The sequence below is a fragment of the Pyxicephalus adspersus genome, chromosome 6 (genome assembly GCF_032062135.1).
Source record: "Pyxicephalus adspersus chromosome 6, UCB_Pads_2.0, whole genome shotgun sequence".
NCBI lineage: Eukaryota > Metazoa > Chordata > Amphibia > Anura > Pyxicephalidae > Pyxicephalus > Pyxicephalus adspersus.
Window position 1 is genome coordinate 55,007,181 of NC_092863.1, and position 25,062 is coordinate 55,032,242.

General features: G+C 36.5%; 1 protein-coding gene across 6 annotated transcripts in view; it reads left to right on the forward strand.

Annotated features, from left to right (window-relative positions):
• CUX2 (cut like homeobox 2) overlaps positions 1-25,062 on the forward strand; it is a 202,307-nt gene that overhangs the window by 82,449 nt on the left and 94,796 nt on the right. For all 6 annotated transcript variants that reach the window (XM_072415859.1, XM_072415858.1, XM_072415862.1 and 3 more), the window contains exons 2-3: positions 11,056-11,166; positions 13,330-13,377. In XM_072415859.1, coding sequence (XP_072271960.1) covers positions 11,056-11,166; positions 13,330-13,377 — 159 coding nt within the window. The remainder of the gene's footprint in view (positions 1-11,055; positions 11,167-13,329; positions 13,378-25,062) is intronic.

The window sequence follows — 25,062 nt, forward strand, 5'->3', positions numbered from 1 at the left end:
CATTGTTTTAAATTGTCAGTAGAAACTAAGGATTTAAAATCACCAGTAAACATATGCACATAGAGTTTCTTGACTGTAAGCTTCCACACCATCAATGATGGTAGCCTAACAAATATTGCTAATCATACAAATAATGAAAGTGTGTAAAATTTTTTTGCTACTGGTGATCTGGGTTGCATTAAGTGTAATGTCAGCATGAACATGGGGGTCCAAACCAGGACTCTTACAATGTGACTGGGTTCCAAATAATATGATATTTAATATGTGTACATGCAAATACAATAGTCAGACATCAATCTGAACAACATGCATTCTGATTCCAGTATGGTGGGTTAGTGTTTTTTTTTGTCCCTAACAGGGGGAGATTTGCCTAGTTAGATCATAGTCCAAAATGGTCTGTTGGTGGTGTAAAAGTGTACATGACTTTTTATCCTGGTGCCTTCATTTTATGGTCAACCATTGTCTTCTTATAGTGTACACAAGTTGTCCAAACATTTTTATAGTGTATTCTTCTGGTGTTGTTTGCTCTGGTTTATCAATAAAATTCTTAAGAACTTTCATGGCCACACTTGAAAGATCCTATATTTGTACTTTTTAATGTTTAACCCTTTTTTTTCATTCTACAGTAGTTCCTAGCTGTTGATGTTGTCAGTACCTGGTTGCAGATCAAGCTTCTTGCCAGATACACTTCAAACCTAGCTTGCATAATTTCATTTTTTAATCACTATATCCACAAACAAAAATAAAATATAGTTAGACCTACATTTTACTTGTACTAAGCAATCCTTGCATTTCTACATAGACAGAGTGCCTACTGATGTTTATAGAATACATAACTATTGTTCTGGAGAGGGATAAGGATGTGCTAAGTGAAAATACTTCGGACACTTTGGGCAATTTTCAGTAATACCCTTTGAAATATAGTTTGTATCAGAATATGTGCAAGACTTCCTACACCAATTGTATCGAAACAAAACCTGCCTAAAGCTGCAAGTATTCTGTGTAATTATATACAGTCCTAAGCAAAGATATTATATAAAGAGGGTACTATTGTGATTCAGCGAAACCACCAGAGCAACTTGCAATCCTTGGGCGATTCATACAAAATTTGTAAGATTGAGTATATCTGTGTGTTTGAATATTTGCATGTGAATACAGTTCAGGTGTGGGGTAAGTATAATCAGTTTTCAATTTTTTTTTTTTATTATATTTAAGAAGCCACAGAAGACAAATAATGCAATGATAACCATTTCGGAATTTGAGTTTCCAATTAAATATGAAAGAACTATATAAGTAGTATTCCTAATATTTATATACTGATTGAGTGATGTCATTGGTTTTTTGATACTGTAAATTGCATTTTCTTGAACACTGCTTTGGTACAAACCATGCACACAATATATAGGCATTGGGTTTATTTTAAAGTACTGATAAAGGTATAATACCTTATCTTTAGGGGAGACTGTAAAATATAAGGACCCTTGTAAACTGCAGTCTGTAAGTATACTGTTGTAAGCCATTTCCGTAAATTAGGATAATGAGTATGAAGTCAATGAAACAAATTTCATTTGTCACTGGCTTTTTATTGTAAATCAATTTCTATCCAAATAGGTCCCTGCACTTTTCACATTTGCTTTTCTAAATGTAATTGTTTGGTGGACAGCAAAAGAAAGTACAGCATTGCACTCTGCTCTTGCTGTGGTGGCAATGTGAAAGTTTCATTTTCCAAAGCTGGATTTACACTACTGTGCAGGTTGTAACTATCAGTGGCAGAATTAACACCAATTTTTGGCACACATAGGCAAACGATTTTGTATGTCTTCCAGTGGTCCTATTACACACATGACTAAGGTGTGTTCATTTTCTTGAAAAAGGTCTATTTGTAAAGTAATGAATCTGACATTCCCTGGTGAAGAATCTTCCATGCACCCCCCTTATTTTTAGTGGTGATTCATTTTCACTCAGGGAATGCTGCAGTGAATTTCAGATCCACTCCTTTATAAATCAAACAAACAGTGTGTTTCATGTATTAAAAGTAAATTACAGCAGTTGCACATGGCAACCAGTAAGTTTATATTTTACATTCTCTACCCTAATTTTGCAAAATACACTACAAAATATTTAACTCATCCCTTTAATTAGTAGCACATGAGGCCTTTGACATAATGTGAGAACTTGGGTCTTTGACATAATGCCCCTGATTCATCAATAAAATCCGCGCTCGCTGGAAGCGCGAAAGTACGCGCGGCCATCGATCGCGGATTACCGCGGTCCGGACTCAAGTATGCGCGTACACTCGCCTCACTACCAGCCGGATTCCAGCCTTCACAATAGGGTATGGGTAATGTGTGTGCCATTAGAAAGAATGATTTTTTAGGGGAACAGTGACTTTTAATACATGCTCGCCAGTGTAAAGCTGCCGGATATGCGCAGCTCCGGCCGCAATCTTTTTCAGTTGCTGAATATCGCGATCGCGTACGATTCCGGATCGCGAATACGAATGCGCGACCAATAATCCGATTCTGCTTGATGAATCAGGGGCAATGTGAGAATCGGGGGGATTCAGAAAACCTTGAATGGATCTGGTCCAGGATTCAAAACATTTGCCAACTAATAGCAAATTATTTTTAGAAAATCCATTCCAGGTTTGCTGGATCACCCAGGTACTCCCACGATAGTCTATCTTCTCCAGTCTTGGGGAAATTTAATAAATCAGGCCCAATAAGTGCATAGTTGAAACACTGACCAAATAGGTTAACAGTAGTATTTGTTTACTGTAAATAAATCACTACACCTGCTCTACATTTGAGCAGACAATGTGAAGGAAACTAGAGACCATCATCCTACATAGACTTAAGGAGGTTCTATTGTGACCGCTTTCTGCCTAGTTATAGGTTTCCTTTATGCTAATCACTGGGTTATGGTGCATACTTGTTGGGGCAATTTTTACATCTTGTCTTATTGCTGTCTTATCAAGGTACAAAGACTATTACACCATCATTAAATTTCTGCATAATCAAAAAGTCTGGCATATATGTGGGCACTTGGCAGAAATCCCCACCTTATGATTTTAATGGTGGGTTGGGGAGTTCTGCTGCCAGAATAATTACTCAGTCAAAAGACCATTGCTCCAGTGAGATAATAACAGCACGTGGATAAGGATAGGGGGTGTTTTAGTGAGCAAACGCCATGCATTTTTGTAGAGATTTTCTTAACTCCTACCTGACATCTGATATGTATTGCTTGTTTTAAAAGTAAACCAAGTGAAATTAGAAGATATTGTCTTCTTTCAGAAATTCAGACAGTAATCGCTACATAGAAGCGCCATCTCTTTTAGTGTATTAGACCTTTATGTGGTCTTTCTGTGATTGTGTAAAGTACACGGGAGAAGGCCTTTTATTTTTCCAATGATTCTTACACTGGCAAACCATGGGGTGTTAAAAGCAGCAGGGATCTGCAAAATCCCATTTCAGTCTGTAGCAGCAGTTATAGGCTGCTATCAATATTGATAATTAGTCCTTGCCACTTAAAGCAAGAAGGCCAGACATCTGATGGAATGAGAACATGCAGGTTTTTTGAGTAAGATTTAGGTTTCCAAAATTTTCCACAATACCAAAACCAGAATCATTTTACTTTGATAGACAACATAATTATACTTACAAGCTGAACATGCAGTATGAATCCACCTTTACACACTTTGTAAACAATACAATGTAAATATCAACATAAGTGGTATTGCATCTTTTGGTTGCTTAGGGTGGATGGGCAAAGCATTCTACACTAAAGTTAAAAGCTAGCAATTGATCTTTTTAGTGTTTTTAAGTGGTACAATGTATTCTTACATTTTGTTTTTTTACTCTGCAAATAATGCTCAAATACATTCATTTAGGTATCACAGCATAAATTTGGAACTGTGGTTTGCTAAACAGTACCCACATCAGTGGCTGAACATGCTCACTAAGCAGTGGCATACCTGGAATTCAGATCATATTTTTCTAAAATTGTTTCTAACTTACATTATTAGGTGATTTTAATTTAGGGACCAATCTTTATGAACTGTGCAGCAATATCACTAAAAGTGATTAAAAGACCATTAAAAGTAAAAAAGCCACTAATAAAGGCATACCTGTATACCTGTACACATGCATATAACTGCATGTTATTGTGGATATTTGTACTTAAAACTCGGGTTGATTGAAGGAATATGGGCAATTCACTTGGCAATGTGAATTTTCACTCTGCTAGGGTGACTTCAGTTATCAAATCATGTGCAAAAAATCTTCTTTGCTTCTTTGGTTTTCTTTGCAAAATAGATTTTGACAACTTTTACTAAACAAAGTGAATCCACTTCCCTCCCAGCAGCTCTCCACAACCTCGTCCATCCAGAAGACAGCGCTGATCCCTGGTATGAATGGGTCAATGGACCTCTTCATACTGTATGAATGAGTTTAGAACTTGAGTGTAGAACTTATTTATACAAGTGTAAAGCAGGTGAAGTGAGGGAGTGGTGACTACACTCACCTTTCAGCAGGAAACTGTGAATGGATTTATTAGCAACAACAACCCATGTATAAATATTATATATATATATATATATATATATCTATCATATAAAAATATGAAATAAAAATAATTGAATTGTAGTACATACAATAAAATATGTTTAAAACGTTTACACAACTATCATGAAAATATGTAAAAAAAAGCACCATCTTTAAATTTTACATGTTCTGTGATTTCAGAAAATCTATGGTTTGGGGGGTATTTTATATACTTTCAAATAATGAAGATTTTACACAATGGTCCAGCCACCTGAAAAAGTGTCCTGGTAGCAAAAGGGTTAGGAAGAGAGCACGGTGTGATGACATCATAGAGAGGGGCCAAATCTGTGCAGACACAGACTGCAGCACGAGCTCACCAGTCCTGCAAAACTGCAACTCCATTATATGAAAGTTGTTTTGAGTGTGTGTGTCTAAGAGGGTGGACTGTTTATGAGATGAAGGGTGAGATTGTGTCTGCTTATGGGCCTTCAAAGTTCTCATTTAGATCAACCATGCACTTTGAATTTGCAACACAGGTGTGGTAACCAATGCTTTTCCAAATTTATTTTTACTAAATCCGGCCTTGTAGTTTAGCCAAGTAAACATGGTAGGTAACCAGAAAGACAAGGCGATTCTGCTTTTATAATTGTTTTCCAGACATATTTTACATTTCAACCTTTTTTGTTTGGTAAATCAATGTAATCAATGGTTTTGTGTAAAATACATACAACCACATTTTTTACTGTCTATTAACTATGCAATTTACTTAGAGTCTTAGCTTTTACAATCAACATAATACAAAAAGTGTGAAAACATCACAAATTTAATATTCCATTTTGACATGGGCTTCACCAGTGGGCTTTGCAATATTCTCATTTAAAGTAGCTAAACTGCTCAGCTTGCAATTTAAAATTAGAGGGACAATTAACCATATTAATCAAAGTATGATTTCCTTTTCATACCTCTATTTCTCACTTTTCTCTGCTGCAGATTTATATTATTTAAATTAGAGATATCTAGCTAAAACCATGGATTTTGTGAGATTTATGGTTTAGAGACTCGAGTTGTAACCATCAGTTAGATGACTGTAAGAAATCGCCCATCACATACTTGTTAAATACAGCACAGTCATTACTTGTTGTGCAGCGAAAGACACATTACGAGGAAATCTCTTAAAAAATAGTCTCTCAGTCTCAGATCTTCAGGAGGACTATCCTTCATGGCCGAGGGATAGTACTTTACAATACTTAGAGGGAATAAACAGCTTTTAATGAAGTAGTATTGCCACATAATGTGTATCATAAAATTGCCTTCATAGTATGGGTTCCCTGGATGGTTCTTAATATCGACCAAGTCGGAATATGTTTTGATAAAGCTGTACGGACAGTTGTGAAGAATACAAAGTCATCTTAAATTAACCGATTGAAATAACTGGCAAGCACAAAGAGCCATGCTCAGCGAGAACGGATTCTGCCTTTGGGGTGGTCTGTCAGACTTGGTTTGCAGGTAGCATTTTATTCCGAAGAGCACAGGGTTTCATTGCAGCAAAACAGATGTTCATCTTGTTTCTCTATCGGCTGTTTGATGAGAAATTTATTGCTCTTCTGCTGGGATGAAGCTCCACTGCTGTGGGAGTCTATTAGCCAGACCAGCCTCTGGAAAGAAGCCAGAAAAGCAATGTTTTGATGAAAGCTCCTGTTCTGTGGGCGCCACTAATAATGCATTGGCTAGACTCTCCTTATTGGGCCATTGATTGTCCCTGATTTGATTTATTGATCAATACCCCTCAGATTTGGCGTCTGAGAAGCTGAACTAATCTTTAACCACTGTGAAACATCTCTGGCTGGTGGAGAATTAGAACTGATAAGGAATGTATGAAAAGAATCTGAGCTTATCTTAATAACACAGTGCGTCTGCTCTGTCTTCAGCGGGGAGAGTATGTGTGTGCAGAACACAATCACCAGGCAGAACAGAACAGATCTATACATTGATGGAATTCAAAGCCTCCAGCATCGATTACCATTATAACAAACAGTGGTGCACAGAATGGCTGATTATTTTTAGACAAAGATTCTGTGCTCTCAGCAGCAATTTTGCTGATGCTGTCAATGTGTCAGATGTCTGCTGTTGATTGCAATTAGATGCAAAACAAAAAAATATAAAACCATCTGCATCCATGCTATTATTTTAAACCTTTAAAAAACACATCTTGGTGAGGTTTTTTTGTATATCTAGCAGCTTCTACAACTCAAAATATCATTGAGCTACAGAATGCTTTATTTGGTGACATTCAATCAATCACTTCTGCTCTATTTTGGATTCACTTAATTGCTATTACCAGGATGTATATTTTATAGGGAATGTTCTAAGTATTGAACATTTGGCAGAGATTTTTTTCTTACTGTAATTGAATATCGTCATTCTCTAAAAGCTAACGCAGAGAAGTATAGAGGGTTTATTAAAATGCTGGTAAATGAGGTGTGGGCTACATTGATAGTAAGTCAGACTTGTTTACTATCATTGGTGCACTTAAAGCATGGTTCTGTATATTAACAGTAATTTGCCTGTAGGCAACAGTCCCCGAAGGCATTACATGTAAGCTGTTCTTTTTATCGCCACCTTTTTTTTTCTTCTGAGTACCTTATAATATACTGTATGTATCCTATGGAGCAGTGGGTATCAAATACACCTCACAGGCCGTGTCTGTATATCCATAGCTTCCCCTCACATTCAAACATTGATATTAAAACTAAAGCAAATTCAAAACACCAACTACTAATCTAAAGCTATAAACAATGGAATGTATTTTACATCTAAGACTTAACCTAGTAATCCAGTTATTTTACCATATGAAAAAGTACAAAGAACCAGCTGCCTAGTCAAGCTTAACTTGCTCTGCCAGTTGTGAAAAAAATTTGCCAACACACTACCAGCCGTAGAACTTTCCTTGGGCCAAGAGACCACAGAGCTAAGCCACTAAAAGTGCACCCAAGAGAATTAAACCTGCACAAACAAATTTAAATAAAAAATGATCACTTCCACCGGGATTCTTTATTTTATAAAACAACTTTACTAAGCTAATAATTTTAGGCTGTAGATAGCCAAGAGATTATTGCATTCTTCTGACTAGATGGTATAACCTTAACAAAACAAAAATTTAAAAAGGAGCACAAAAATGTATTCTGGTACTGTAATGAAGGTAAATTCTGCCTCCCACCAACTAAATCACTAAGTGTGTTCAGGCACCAGATGAATTAGCTTTATTAAAGGTAACTATGTTACATTCATAACATAAATATGTAGGTTATTCCACCTAATTAATTACAGGATGATTTTTTTCTTGCATGTTAAGTTCATTACAAGGATGCACGTACATCACCTTCTCTTTGTCTATGAGCTTAAATCAGTTAAGAGGTGCTCTCTTTGATTCTGGTCAGTGTAGAAATGTCTCCCTTGCTGTTAGTCAATTAACTACCCCCTTTACTGCTAGTTAATATACAACCCCCCCCCCCTTGCTGCTGCTAGAAATGTAGAAGTGGCCCCTATTGCTAGATGTTAAATTAGAATTATGGCTATGGCAACCTATCAGAATATTTAATGAAGTATTCCGTAAAGTCCAAACATGGCAGGCTACAATGGCAACAGCTACAATTTGTGCTAATTTTCCTGGTCAAAAAGAGTTATTCCATGTCAAAAAGAAGGTATTACTATAAGACAAATGGAGATATATTATAATTCACTCATCTGATCATCATGAAGCTAAGAAATGGTGGCCTCTATAGTTGTTTGAAGCCAGGCTTTATTTTCATAAAATTTCTCTTATAAAGGACAATTTTTTCTTTCAAAAGATGTTGCCTTATAGGTCACCTTCGGCCCTTTTCTTTACTTATCCCTAAAGGTGCAAAGTGTACATCTAATTATCAGTATTCAAACCAATATTTTAAATCCCCTCAAGCTATTCTGGTGTCTACTGCCTATACTGGTTAACATGCTGCCTTCATATAGTTTTATACAGACGTTCTAGACCTACTAATAGAAGTCACATTCCGGATATTTAGATTCAGTAGAGCTTTTTACCCACTGGGGATCAGCTGTAAAGCCGAGCCAGTGCACACATGTTCTAACGCACCTCTTCTTCACATGTGTCGATTACTCTATAAGGTCCCTGGAGAGCCCATTTATTAACACATACTGATAACTGTGTATGGAGTTAGAGTGCAACATTTTCTATTGCCTTCTCCTCTTACCATTTGTTTGGTATAAGAGGCTGCCGACTTGTCTCTCCATTCCCTCCCCGGGGTCATCTTACATTAGTAGTCTAATGCAGCCAATTATATCAGGAATATTGGTTCTTGTTTGAGCCTTCTTAGAGCAGGCATCATAATCCTGAGAGTGATACAAAGTGTATGCACGTGATTTGCTTTGATCTTCACCACTAATTGCTAATGTCCCAATTAGGTTACATTAAACAGCAGACAGATGTGTGCAGGCCGTGGTGCGTAGGCTAATGGTCGGTCATAACAATTCAGTGTGTCTGCTATTTTATTCAAGAAATCACTGGCACTGCTCAGTTGTCCTCCTAAAAATGTTTATATGTTTTATTTTTATGAAACATGACATTTATTTGCTAGTATAGCACTTCAAGAATGTTAGTCCCCCGAAATGTATTGTTTAGTCATGGTTTATACTGTATGTCAGGTTCTTTAATTTATATAAATGCTGTTTCTCATTTCCCTTTTCTTGGCTCAGATATGTTTTCTTTCCTAGCCACAAAATGAGGCCAAAGAAAATTATAATGCAATGATATGAGTACAAAGTATCATTGGAAACTAACAAGTCATACTGACCATGCTTGCTCACTTTATCATCCAAGGAAAGTCCCAAAGATTACTAGAAATTTTGTTCAGTTGACAGCATCAGGCCATGTACTGTACATACCACAGATATAGTTTCAAATACAAAGAATACTAGAATTTGGATGGAGGTCTGACTTACAGGTATGATGTGATCACTGAGAATGCATTCAGCAGCGAGTGCAACTGGTATTCAACAAATCTGGAAGTGTTGAATACCTGCAGTGTCCCAAGACTAGCAAAGAACTAGAATTTAAAGACATGATTCAATAGAAAGGTTAGTATACAGGTATTTCTTTTACAGATAACTATTAACCACCCTAAGCTGTTCTCTTTCTGGGTCTGATTTAATAATTCTCTTCAAGGCTGGAGAGGATACATTTTCATCAGTGAATCTGGATGATCAGGCAAACATGTAATGGATCTGTTCCAGGATTCAAAACATTTGCTAGCAAATGACTTTAATAACTCCATTCCAGGTTTGATGGATCACCGAGCTTTACTGATGAAAGTGTATCCTCTACAGCCTTGGAGAGCTTTAATAAATCAGGCCCTCTGTGTTTTGGATGATTCTCTCTTGATGTCCAGCGAGTCTATTGGCTACAATACTAACAGTACCAGTAGAAATGCAGGGATTTTAACATGAATGCCACTTTGCTAAATACCAGTGTTGTCCATATGTGGTCTATGTGGTTCCATATAGACTTCTCATCCTGTACCCAAAGTAAGCTGTGAATTTGATTAGTGTAAAAATAAAGAAGGTAAAGCATGTAATTTTAGTCTTTCCCTGCTGCAACACAAACAACTGCAGATGATTAGATAACCTATCCACAGACTTTTGTACATTGCAAAGTCTCTCAGCCTCAAACTGGCTTCGAAGAAGTATTCTAGCGTTAAGGCATAACACTTATATAAATGGTTTTGGTCTTTTTTTTAGAATTTATACATATTAAAAATAAACTTTTATTAAACTATTTTATGCATAAATTCATACAATATGTAGCAACTAGTATGGGGTCCTAATGCACTTAAAAAAGTTGTGTATGTAAGTAACCCCCCCTTTCATCATATATAATTTCAGGGTTAGTTTTGAATAATATGCGCCTGGCAGAATGGTTGGAAAATGTCTTGACTTAGAGGCGCTTGCACTTCCAGTGAACTGCTTAAGAATGAGTCTGTGGGGCTTAAAGGTTCGCATCCTCAATGTGGGCAGATTCATTTTTCTGTATTGTGCCGAAATTAAAAAGCCATGTGTATGTTTAAAAGTCTTATTTATGAACTCTTAAGTGTAAGTAAGTCTAGCCTGGATCCATTCCCTGGGTGCTGATATATGTCAGCTGGCAGCCACACTTTCTTTACATTAAATCCCTGAGAACACGTTATTGCATCACGCAATGCTTCAGAAAAGTTACCAGTGAACTAAGGCCAGTGAAAAACCCTTTGAAAGAAACTTCACTGAGGGATATTGATTATAGCAGCTTCTCATTATCTAAAAGCTGTCCTGATTTTGCATTGAATACATACTTTTCTTCCTTAAATAATTCATGCTCATAGTCGATATTGCGGCTGGCTCTCAGAATTGGTAGTTAGCAAACTTGGACATGAGATGGGTTATGTATGATATTAAAAAAATCACTCCCCCCCCCATTTTCTTTTTGCAGAAAGAGCTGAACTCTCTTGCATCGGAATTGGCTGCGCGGCAGGAAGAGAGCGAACATTCCCACAAGCGTCTTATTGAACTCAGCCGGGAGTTCAAGAAAAATGTCCCTGAGGTATTGTATGTTACATTACAAGTCCCTCTTAACCTGCTGATTGCTGATGTAATTTGTTTTTTGGTAGAGAAACATTTAGGACTTTTTTTTCTATACTATGTTTTATTTAATCTTTTTAGCCTTTTTTATTGATTGAAGACATAATTAAAATAGTTCAGGGGCAAAGACTTCTAATGGTATACCTATCTTTTAAAATTTTTCACAAATTAAAAACAAGGGAAGGAAAATTTGGGAAGATTTTGTATGAATGTTGTAAATCTGTCTTTTTTAAGCAAACCTGTTTTATTCCTAGGAAAAATGTTGGCTTTTATGCATTTCTTCTCAGCAGCACATACTCACCCTCACTTGCCAAATGTTCGATCCAGCCTTTAAGAGCAAATACCTGGTACTTTTAGTTGTAAAGAAGATCTTGTATCCTCTCTCATGTGACAGCACTGCTGCTTGTTCATGGCCCGGTACTGTCACATGGGTGTGGAGAAAAAGTCATGGACTTGTAAGCTGTGACTACAGTAATGTTAAGAGTACAGAAGAAGTCTTTTGCTGTCTACTGGTGAACATGTGCTGCTGGAAGGGGGTCAGTAAAGTTATACTGTTGTTTTGTTACAGTAACAGAATCAGCCCTTAGTGATGACAATCAACTTTCCCTCTCAGGGAAAGTCTAGGCTGGGGGATTGTGAGAAAATAGTGCTAAAGTGGAATTTGATTCTTGCTAAAACCTAATGCATGTTTAATTAATGGTAGTGAATGGTTAATTATTGGTAGTCTGCAGCACTGTACAAGTGATACCTCAGCTAACAAAGATAATTCGTTCTGGAATTACGTTTGTTAGCCGAAGCGTGATTTCCCATAAGTTCCTATACAAAATCATTTTATTCGTTCTGGATACTGCCTACAATTTAAAGATATGTTTTTTAACTTCATTAACCTAATTAATTAACTTATTCATTAACTTCTGAAGCAAGTTGTGCTTTGAGATGCAAAAAGAAATAACTGCAGAGTTTGTCTTGGTCATTAAAGAGTTACAAGATGTTTCAGAGGAGCTTAGTCCTTAAAATCACCCACAAACTGTGTTTAGCAAAAGATTTCTTCTGCAAGTCATCAAGTCTCCCTACCCCATCAGGCCTCCATTCTGCACACAAGCAGCAAGAAGCCCAGTTCATTAATTTGTAAAGAATAAATGCTACAAATCACACCTACCTCTCAAATTCTCAGCCACACCGAGTGTGCACAGTACTGACACATGCAGAATGGTATTGGGTGTCTTACTTTTTCTTTATACTTACGTTAGCTGAGTCCTTATTCGTTAGCCGAGTCCCAAAAACAGGGTAGAAGTTTGTTAGCCGAAAAATTGGTTAGCAGCACCATTCGTTAGCTGAGGTACCACTGTACTATTTATCTATTTATTAGATACAGAAACCAAACCTTTGTGTTTAAAGGGCTGTTTCAGTTTCCACTATTAGGTTAAAAAAGTCACCTATTTCTTCCAAACCACTCAGCTTTGCCAGTGCAACATACATCTGGTCAATGAAAACGCACTGGTTTGATGTTTTGCTACATCCAGAGCTTGAATACTGTGTCTAGAGCTGTTTTCTAACCAAGATCACCAAAAGTAGTAAAGGACATTTCATGCATAAAGAAAAATAGTTTAAGAAAATACTTAAGTTACAAGTTGTTTATTTTTTTCTAATACTTCAGAAGGGATCAGGTAAAGAACCTGATTTATTAAAGCTCTCAAAGGCTGTAGAGGATATACTTTCATCAGTGAACCTGGGTGATCCAAAAATCCTGGAGAACTTTAATTAATCAGGCCCACAGTCTTTTTAACATGTTTTTTTTCTTACCTGTTTTTCATTTGGGGATTCATCTTCTTTTTGTCTGGTTGCAGACAAAACAAGAAGTGAGAAGAATTCTTCTAAAAGTGAGGGCAAAGCCATTTTTAGACACCTGTCACTAAAATACGAGTACCCAGTGCAAGATGTCCTTCTAATCCTGGTCTAGTTACAGCGGTGGCTCCTTATTTTAACTAGAGATAAATGCAAATTTAGGTTGGCAATGCTGCTCCATTTTTATATATTTATGCATGCTGCTGTATTTTTATCTATTCATTTTGCCTTTTAGGATGTTTGTGAATAGCTTTATGAGTGATGTTTTTCTAATTTCTAGGAAATCCGGGAAGTTGTTGCTCCAGTTTTAAAAAGCTTTCAGGCTGAGGTAAGAGTGTATTCATCATACAGTACATTAAAAATCTTGTATTGGTAGGTGTTTGGATTTTTAAAAGACAAGAACTGGCCTGGTATAAAGCATGAATAATACCATTTAGGTGTGTAGTTTTTCAGTTTACAGGGGGTTTTGTGTGAAGTACACAATGATTATTCCAACAATAGAACTTTGTCCATGTATGGTCATTTGTTTTATATTAACTTTAAACGGACTTACCCATTGAATCCGACAATATGCGCTGCATGTATCCTAATCCACACACATAAACTCAATAATTGTCACTGGAAATATTCAGTAGTGATCATTTCCATGGACAATAGAGTGAATGAGCACTGTTCAGACAGAGCTGTTCTATTCCACAGAGAGAGGAGGGTAAAGGATGAATGATTGGTGCTCTTCTGCCTTCTTTCTATTATGCAAGAACAGCTGTCTTTTCTGTTGATTTTTTTAGTGATCCAGACCAATTGTGAGACCAGTGTGCTAGAGTTTGGCTCAAGACTATCAAGAATGTTGTTTTGGGCAACCAATCTTTTTCACTTTTTTGTACTATACCTTTGTGTGGCTGGTATTTTTGGCATGTGTGGAATTTAAAAAAAATGCTTTTTAGATTAGTGATTTACACTGAAAGGAATTGAAACCATGAAAACTATAGGAGTTTTATTAAATATTATGGCATCTATTTTCATGAACATTCTTTAGGCACAGAATAAAAAAAGATTGCATATGTCTTCCTAAATTATGTTTTTTAGGACTTTAAAAGAATGTCCCTGCCACCCATACATTAAATATTCCTATGCTGTTTCCATTTTCTTGTCTAATGTTGTCTGCATCATGAGGTGTAGATTATCTTGTTTAAAAATGCCATATGTATTTGTGTGTTTGAATGGTATTCACAAAACGTTCCATTCTGTTAGCATATTTTTGGTTGTAATGGGAATATTTTATTGATCTTATGGCGTACTAGAACAGCGGTCGCCACCGGTGCTGGTGGGGCGCACCACCCAGTGCCGCGGACCTCGTTCCCCGTACAAATCCCAGGCTCAGGGAAGTGGGCGTCCCTGGACACAACCCGCCCACTCTTCCATTGCCTGCTCAGATCTTGCTTATTTGGTGTAATAGAGTGTTGACTTTAAATATATGTACCCTGGTAGAGTTCTTATCAATACCATTCTGTGTGGTGTGTTATTAAATAAATCCTTCAACCAAGTTCTATACAGGGATTCATAGAAACACATGCACAAATTATTTGACTTTTTAAAGTAGGTCTCCTCAGCGATAGTGACACATAATATGACACTGGTTTGAAAAAAAGAAAACCAATGAAATCCACCCCATTCTAATGCCGGTGTTTCAGAAAAAATACAAGAACTACAGAAAGGCACCTAGCATTTTATCACTCCTTTGCAGGAAATAAACGCTATTGAGCCTGTATGTTGTTATCAATTTAATTCTTTCCATCTGTAACTCAACAATTTGTATTTTTTGTTTTGAATATAAAATTTGCAACTTTATGGAAGATACTTATTATTTGATATTCTGTTGAGCCCAGTATTCCCCAGTTTGACTTTAGAAACACTTTTTAAGTTGTAAGAATTAAGTAGAGTCTAACCTACCAGCAAATCAAATGACATTAGTTTGATTGAAAGATGCAGAGCAGTAAATGCTGTATTCTCAGCATGTCGCTAATAGGAGTCATTGGATATTTAGAGCCATTAACACACAGAGGCAGTGTTTGCGCTAACATGCAGGCACACCAAGCCCCATTTTGCTGATTGTCAAAATAAAAGACAAGTGTGTATTTTTCCTGGCACTGGAAAAAGGAACACTCTGCCTCTGCATAATTGACAGAATAAATGAAGGCTGCTTGAAAATGGACAAACTTTGAATATCCTTGCATAGGAAAACCAGAGCAAGACGTAAGCCCGGCTAATTATAAAAGTTGCTTTACAAAAGATAATTCAAAGCAATAATTTAGCAAACATAATCAAGTAGCACAGATGGGAATTTTGATGAATGGTTTGCAACATGCAATTAGCGGCTCTAGCAGTTACATATCATTAACCCCCAGAGCACAAAAATTATTTTCTCATTATTAGCTGAAAAGGTAAAATTAAGCTGACTAGACTGTAAAGGGGAAAAATACAATTAATTACCTCTATTTATTATAATCATTATTTTAAACATAATTTTTTTTCTACTCGATACGTGATTGAAAACATCAGAATTATAGGTTTTGTTATGTTAATTCACACATGAAAGTTTTAGAAAAATGGCCAGAAGAAATATTAAAAAAAGGCAGTTTTCCCAGTGTGAATACATTGCTTTTTATTCACTGTATAATTGCACATTGCCATTAAATCTGCTCTTTTAATAGCCTTAAGTGAGTTCAGGCTTCAAATAATTCACTGTATAGTGAACATAAGATCCTGACTGGTACTGGGCAACAAGCTTTATGTTGTAAAGTACATAGAGTTATATAGCGATACACAACACATCCTGAAATCAACTTGCAGGCAATCCAATGAGCATGGATACACATGTACAGGCTCGACCAGTGTTTCTCAACCTAGGGTTCCTCCAGAGGTTGTTAAGGGTTCCCTGAGCAATAGGCAGTTGTGACTCTCAGGTCAGTTTAAGTGACACCAGGTATGCTTTTGGCTATACGTAAGGGTGACATTCTTCCCACTGGCCAGCAATGTAAGGGGCATCCCACTGACCACCAGACTAATGTACTCAGAGTTGTGAATATAGTTATTATAGCAAGGGTTCCCCAAGACCTGAAACATATGACTTGCTTGATACCTCTCTTCCCTCTCTAAAAAGGTTGAAAAAGACTGGGGTTAGAGCGTACATATGGAGAATATAGTGCACTCCAGTCTCCAAACATACTCCCGCTAAGGGTTTTTTACTTGAAAAAGGAAGGTTTGCGGTATCTGAAAAAAAAAAAAAAAGAATACTACTAAAATGATGATGGTGGACTGTGCTGTTGGTATCACATGTGCAATAAAAGATGCATGCTTTGACCAAGGCAAATTTCAAATTGTGATTTTAATCGTTTTTACTTGTGTATATCCACCCACACAGCAATTCATTTTCATTTAATTCCTTAGTGAACAAATATTGTTTGTGTCACATTAGTTTTGTCTTTTTGTATTTTGTTTATATACAGATTTAACAATACATACCTTACTTTATCTCAGTGCACAAAAGGTGACCGGGTAATACTCAGGAAGAAAATTGTTTAAGTGTAAACTTTTTGTCCTAGTAATCCCAACAGCAGACAGACCTCTCTTTGTAGCTCCTAATTGATCTCCATGTGCAGGATATCTAAAAATCTACAAACTTTACTGATTGTTTTTAAAGGTGCAAAGTCCAAAATCATTCTTTTTCATTATTCAGTAACTGAGGAGTCACTGGCCTGAACAAACACTGTCTAGTCTGAACTAAGTAGTGGAAAATGTATAAGGCTAACAGCCAGCAATGGTATCTCTCATTTCTCTTGACAGGTTCCCTTTTAATCAATCGGTGCTAATGTGTTAGTAATCATAGGGCCATCAGCACTTTTTTATGGACAGATTTTGCTTATGGGCACCAACAAGGTGGTATGTACAGGGTAAACTTCATTTATTTGTAACAGATACAAATCTAATTACATTTCCTTACATAAAACAAGTACTATGAATGCTATGCATTGACAATTGTTAATGTGTTTCAAATAAACAAGAACTACATTATTCAGAATCATGTGGCACACTCTGGAAACATGGGGACAGGTGGTTGCAATATACAGCTTCCCTAAATACAATTAAATCTTTCAGAATGTCTTCCACTCTCATAATACACTTTGTAAGAGTCAAGGGTATTCTTTACCAAGAAAACCTATTCCAGTAGTTTTGGTGCAGTTCACATGTCTTCACAGCAAAGTATTATGTGTAATGGTTTTTAGCTGGGGAGAACGTCAAACTGAAGCATTTTTCAGAGTGGGCCGTGTACAGTAGGAATCTCAAGATGGAATGAGGTACCTCATTCAATTGTGTGTTCTGTATAAGATCACGGTTGCGAAGGAAGTCTTATTGATTGAGTGACAGCCATTCATTTTCCCTCAGACTGGTCTTGTTTATTGGAAGTAGAAGTGAGTAATGGTGCTGGGAGAATGCATTTCCATTAGACAGCAGCTCTACTTAATACATTTAATAGTCAGAGGAAACTGGTTCCAAAGTGCACTGCTTTAGCTTATATGCTGCTGAAGCAACATTGTCACAAGTCAAGAAATGCATATTCCTTTCTAATTTGTGTCAAATTAATGTTGCTTGGTATATTAGACCTGGAAGTTAAATCTATGAGATCAAGTGATTGATTGATCTATCTTAGTACCTAAAACTTCAATATATATAAATGGGCTTTCAAAAAGGATTTATTGCTTAAACTACTAGATGCATTAATCTCTAAAGTACTTGACTACTTATTGCACGCAGTGTAAAAGTTTCATAGAGTTTTAGTCAGAGAGCCTAGTCAAATACATGTTTTCTGCATTGACAAGGGTTTTCTAGCTGAATGCAACAGGCAGAGCCGTATAGATGTAAAAACACACAACATTTCTAATTTCATGGACACAAAGTCTACCACTAATAACTAAAAATTTAAATTTAGAAGTTTTTGTCACTTATGGATAGCAACTTCAAACCAACCAAGTATCAACAACTGTCACTCTAAAGTAGCTTCTTGCCTTTTGGTTGGTGAATAGTTTTTTCAACTTTTCAAAGGTTGGACGGGTGGTCCCAATATAACTCCAAAAGGCACTTATCGCCACCTTCAAAAGTGTTGATAAAGCTAAAAATAGTGGCAATCAAAGGCTCCAAGACTTTTCTACAGCTGCCCTGTTTTAAGATTTTGTTTTCATATACTCAGTATTTGTGCAATAAATTATGAATGTGTTTCATTCTGTTCATTCCTTTTTTGCATTGCTCTTGTTGTATACATTTGAAATAACTCGATCTAAAAAAAATATTGATTTTTTTTTTCTTATACATCATCAAATAATGAACGTGGAAGGCATGCTTATATTGCATTTCATTTTAACTAGTGTTCTCGTCCTTTATTTTAATAATATTGATCTGGTTGATGTGTATTGCTTTCTGTCCTTGCGAAAATACTTTCAGCTTGGTGTTTGAAGAGGTTGTTTTTTTTCTAAAGGGCTGCGGCCATGAATTATGTGTATTATAGTATTATTATTATAAGTTTCCATTGCCATGTTTTAACTGCCATATTTCAAAGGTTCCAGGTGGTGTATTGTAGCCATTGTTCTAATAGAAAATTTTATGAAAGGACACGTCATGTTTTTTTATTATAATTGGTTTTCATCAAAATGTGACAGTCTAAACTTAAGAAAAACATTTTATATGGACACACTCCCTAAAATGGTAAACTTCCTAAATCCAGGTAAAATATGCATCAATGTGGAAAGGCAAGTAGTTTCTATAAGCAGACAAGTAGGGTTGGCCTAGGGACCTCCATTCTCTAGGCAGCTGTGCTAACCTAGAAAGAAGCAAATTTACAGATCAACAAGCCAAAAAGATGTATAGAACAGGTAAAAAAAAGGTGAACAAGAGAAAAAAATTATTTGAGTCTGAATGTGAAAAAACATTTTATGATAAAATTAGTTATAGGCTAATCCATTAGTAGAAGACATGGTGTCTGAAAAAGTCTATGGAAATAAAATAAAATTACCTCAGACAAAGAAATGAAAGTCATATTATGTTTAATGCATAGCAATCAGCACAAATCTAAACTTGTATCACATATGACATTATAATACCTTGACTTTTTTTGTCCATGTCCATGTAAGAGGGACCTGTAAGAAGACAGATCTGTAGGCGGTGACGGGATTTATTTTCTCCTGTGTCACTGGCACTGTAGATGCAAAGCGTTCTCCGACTTCCCCTGCCTTGTCATTTGAAAACCTTCCTTTCCTCTCGTGAAATATGAAGGATGTACATTAGAGGTTGTGCATAATATGGTAAGCTTCTGTGTTATTAAAATTACAACTGTTTTGTTGATTTTATCACTAAAAATGGTATCTAATTGGCATCTAAATTTGTTCCTTACATTCGATAGTTGTTCTGCTGCAATGGTTAGTGGTCCTGTCCAGTTTGCACAATATCATGGGTTTTAGGCTGTCTATAAACATTTGTAAAGTACTACATTTGCTATTATAAAGTTCATGATTTGGTAAGATAACATTGAGCCTTTAAAAGAAAATTGGTAGTAATCAACATTTTTTCTGTGCTGCACATACTAGACCAGTCATACCTATCATTCTCCTGTCCTGCATATACTTGTCTCCATTATAGAAAGTTTTGGAAAAAAAACCTCAAGAATTATCTAAATTGGCCAATGCCTTTGCAGGCTTTTTTGGTAATTTGTATTCTTTTTTGGCTTGCCTGACCTCCTTTTCTACTCCACCCAAATCCACACTTTTTAACATGTAACTCCCATGCTGATACACTACAGCTTCACCTGGCTTCCTTTACTTGCTGAAACATAAAAATGGGTATGCAACACTTACTTTTTTTCTGCTGCCTGGCAATTTTCTGTGGTCGGTAAAAAATTTGTCAAAAGGTTTTTCCATGCTTTAGCTTTTTAGGCGGTATTCATGTAGTTGGGATTGATGATGTCCCAAAGCTTTGGGGTATCTCACATGAGTTTAGCAAGCACAGCACCATCATTGTTGCCTCACAGAGTGCATCAGGGAAAGTAAAAGTAAGAAGGAGGGTAATTCCAGGCTTCAAAAGTGCCAAAAAATGTCTGTATAAAAACCCTGAAAACACCCAAAAAAGCCTGCACAAAAACTGCCAAAGAATCAATGAAGTTCTGAACTGCCGCTAATATGCAAACACCTGAAAACTCCTGTGATATTAGCTATAAAAACAAACTCATTATAGTAGAAAATATTTTAAAGCTTTTTTAGGCATTAAAAACAGCTAAAAAGGCTTGCAAAAGCACAGGTAAGAATGTACCCTAAACAAGAATCCACCTAATTTAAAGTCACAAAAGAATGAATTGAAAAATGTATTTCCCAAAAAGTACCAAAAGGATAGAATTACTGGAGAGAAGAAGGGAATCTCTCCATCAGTCAACGAGCAGATTGGATATGCACCCACCAGATGGGTAGACCCTGGTGTTACCTAGAAGTCGAGTTTTTAATGTGTAATCTACTGATCATACAGGCAGGTGTCCTCCAGTCACAGACTGATGTTTACGTATCTCCAGAACAACTCAGATCTTATTTAATCTGCTCGGTGAAGAGTGAGGCATTTTTTTTCTCTAAAGTGATTCTTTCCTCTTGGCTTTTTGCATAGGAGGTTTTTTTTTGTATTTATTCTTTTTTGGACTTTAAAAAATGTTGGTTCTTTTCTAGTCTTCCTTTTGTGCCCCTTGAATTAAAGATTGTAGTGGAACCCTTGGATTGTAGAAGCTATACCAAAACATCTGTTAAATTTTGCAAACAAATATTCATTTAACATTATAGCTGCATGACTAAAGCGACTGAATGTAGAGAAGCAACTAGAAGAATACGAAACAGGCTTTAGGGCTTGAAGGTGAATGATACATAAGATTTTAAAAATTTTCTTTGAAGCATATACATGAAAAAAAACTGTGAGCATGAAATAGAAGTACATTTTATTTTTTAGCAACATTTTTTATCACATAAAAAAATTGCACACAGTCAGGATCAGGATGGTAAATCCTACCATTCTAGAAAGTACAACTCACATTAAGTCTTCCTACTGATATGGCCTGAATATTATTATTAAGCTGAGTATGGGTAAAGGAGTTACAGGGAGAATATTCAACACTCTTGTTTAGATGTGAATTATGTTGAATATAAACTGAGACCGGATATAAAATTTTTTGTATATTGAGGAGTGTATTTCCCTCTTTTTTATTTTTTTTTAAACAAATTAAGCCCTTTATTTGTGTTGTGGGTGTGTTACAGGGAGAATGGCCAGCCAAATAATTTGCATCTGTTTCAGGCTGCTATCCATCCACTCTATTTACTTATGATAATGGTTTGAACAACCTCTCACATCTCCCCTAAAATTGGTTCATAAAACATTGAATCGCTTTTAAACATGTGTAAACATGTTTTAATTATAACAGCTCCCATAAACAATGTACTATTCATATATAGTTTTTGTTTATGTTTTACCCTTCTTTGTATTTTCTAAAAAGCATAATTTATGAAGTTGTTAAAAAAGAGGGAATTACATTCCTCAAGATACATAAATTGTACATCAAGTCCCAGTTTATATTCTCAGTTTATTAATAACACTTTTTAGAGTTTTTCCTTTGTTTACAATAATGATTATAATGTTTAAATATCAGGTGAAAGTAGTCAGTTAAGAATGAATAAAGGGTAAAGGGAAATTAAGAGGTAAGCAAAGAGAAGGATTGGAGGAGCACAGGAATATGGAGAAAACAAAAAGAGGGAATGTGTCTGTCTAAAATCGTGCCGTCTCTTGCATCTGTATCAAAACTTATATACCTCATGAGGACATGGGAAGGAGAAGAATTCTGTGGGGATGTCCAAGAAGTGTTGTCGTTTCTGTTAGAGGTAAGTATTTTCAAACATGAATCCAGCCCTGGGGGAAGTCCTTGTATGTGTGACAAACAACAGGGACACACATCAGTACCATCATCTGGATTAGAACCCTGAGTGTAAAATAGGACTCTCTCCCTTTGGCAGAAAGGGCTGCAATTGGCAATTAGCAGTTTGAGAATCCTGCACAATTGCAATGATAAATTCTTGAGTAGGACAGCGTAAGCAAGATCCACTTTCCTAGTGTCTAGCATCTGTAGCTTTGTATGTTTTACTTGGGGAATTCTCAATGTCATTTATGTTAAAAAAAGTAAAATTCCGGGTGGCACCATTTCTGGCTAGTTAAAAAAAAAGGAAAGACGTCTTAATGTTGACATCAACAGGGCAGAAAAAAATGTAATGCCTGTGTCATAACAACAACCTTGACAATGTCCTACCGGTAGTTGACCATTTAAAGGATCCTCTAACATTCAAATCATGCAATCCTTTAGGCCTGACCTGTCACAAGGCCCAAAATTCAGCATGCCCCAGGATAACTATCTTGTCTTACGACGTCCATGGTATCTCCCAGGAGCTGGATAGGAAAAGGAATAGGCCAGGGAAAAAAAATGCTCCCCACATTATCCACATGGGGTCTTCACCAATGTCCTCAGGGGTACAGCAGGCAAGATAACTTTTTTGCAGCTTGTCATCATAGGCCTTCTTGATTATTGCAAGGAAACCAGCTGCTTATATTAAAACCAATTATCCCTTTCTAATTGCAAAATTCTCAGTGTCAGACCAGATGTCTTCACAGCTACAGGTAATCCCTGGGTTACATACGAGATAGGGACTGTAGGTTTGTTTTTAAGTGGAATTTGTATGTAAGTCAGAACAGGTACATTATTTTAATAGATCCAATTAGGACATATGTTTGTCCCAACATATTTCTAGGCAGTGTGGTGTCAGTTACTGTATAAAATCCCCACTGTAAGTTAATCGCAAACAAAGCAAAAAAATAAAATGTTTGTTTTGGTCATTAAAGAGTTACAAAAGGCTCCAGGAAGAGCTCATCCCCCTAGGATCACCCTCAACCTCAGCTGTGTTTAGCAAAAGATTTCTTCTGCAAGTCATGCAAACCGCCCCCTCCCAGTTCCGGCCTCTATCTTGCACATGAACGAGCAGGGAAGCCCCGTTCCTATCTAGGAGTCTTCCATATGTCGGATGTCCTTAACCCGGGGACTGCCTGTATACTGTTGACTTCCTATGTATTGTTTAACCACAAGAAGGGCTGTCTGATGAGTTGTCTCTAGCTATACATTGAATGCCTGATCTAGTGGGCAAGGCTTATTGTTATATTAGGACCTGATAATCAGGGCCCCCCTAGAAGACCTGTGTTGAGATACCAGTAGTGGTATGGGGTGGAAAAAAAAAGTCACCGTCCATGGGAAGCAAGAAAATGGAAGCCAAACCAACAAGTCTAGTGCAAAGATATGTTCGTCTGCCAGGCTGGACCTTACACTGACATGTGGAATAGGAGAGAATCAGGAAGCTTACTGGGCATGAAAGGGTCCCCAGCAGTGTAGTCCTGTAGAGTTACGGAGAGTCCCCATACTAGAAGGGCATTTGTCCCAGATAGCAACTATCAACCATTCACAGATCTTGGCATAAATGTCTGGAAACTAGTTCTGTCTCATCAGTTTCAGCTCCAGTGCCATACTGTCATAGCCTGTATCTGTATGTCAGCTCTAAAGGGTAACCGGTATGCTGTTCCCTGTATGGGACACCTTTTCTTTCTTCTATCCGATCTATGCTAAAGCTAAGTATGTGGATGCCTGGTTGGTGAGTTTAATGAGAAAACAGTAGTAGCTTCCCAGGATTGTGTGCTCACACTGCCATGACCAGGCCATATCCCCCAAGGGAAAGGGGCTGGCAAATACAATACACCTAATATTTAACTGTGTGCCATTGGCATTTATTATGTTTTAGGGACCTCTGATGTAGGGAATATATATTTCGCTAGTTTGAAATTCCTACAGATTTCTCTGTCATCTTTAGTTTCTAGTTTTCAGCTGTAGCTGTCCGATTAGCTCGTGACTGCCAAGTAAATCTTCCTGGGAGTCAGAAAGCACTGATTCTATTGCCTGCTTCATGATTAAATATTCCATTTTTTTGACATGAAGATTTTCTAGTGCAGAAAACCTGACCACTGCTATCAGCACCTCGTCATATCTCCATCCTGCTTCCCTCAGGCAAGACAGACACTCTATAAAACCTGGTGCTTAAAAAAAAAAAAAAAGAAAGCTTGGTTCATTTACATTTAACTGCTTGTGGCACATTGCCTCCTTGCCTGTTTTGCTGCTGAAAAGTCCATTGTATTAAAAAATTGCCTGAACTTGTGTGTTTCTATAATATGCAATCTTCTTACTACTGTGTAGAATAACCTATCTTTGTAGAATAATAATATTTTTAGAATCATAAACCTTTTACAACTGGGAAGAGGAGGCCAAAGAAAGTTTATTTGTACATGTGACAATTGTAAAATACATTATTATTATTATTATTATTATTAAACAGGATTTATATAGCGCCACATTAGAACTTAAGTGACTATAACTCATTAAATAAACTTATTCATTTCAATAAACTATATATCAATAAACTTTAACACCTCACTGTTGATCCTTATGTATAATGATCAGTATCGCTAAACAGGAGCAGATGCCCCTAGATCAACTTTCCTATTTGATAAACTTATTTGTATAATAGAGCTCCCCATATTCAGCACCAAACAGATGATTTCTAAAGTTATATGTAGGCAGGTCTAGATATCCTATATTTATCCAAAGTACTACAGTACCCTTTGAAGCACATCAGGGAAAAAGAAAAAAATAAATCAAGTATAGACCTATTGCTACTAAGCTTTAGGGTTTCCATATTCCATTATTATAAGAAACATTGCCCTTGCCAGGGGATCACCATAGAGAGAAACACATCAAGTTAAACTAAACAATGATAGTTTGTCAATAAAAATGCTTATTAAATATAATTATTCTAACTGTACATTAATTTTTAAAATATCTTTTTATACCTTCAAA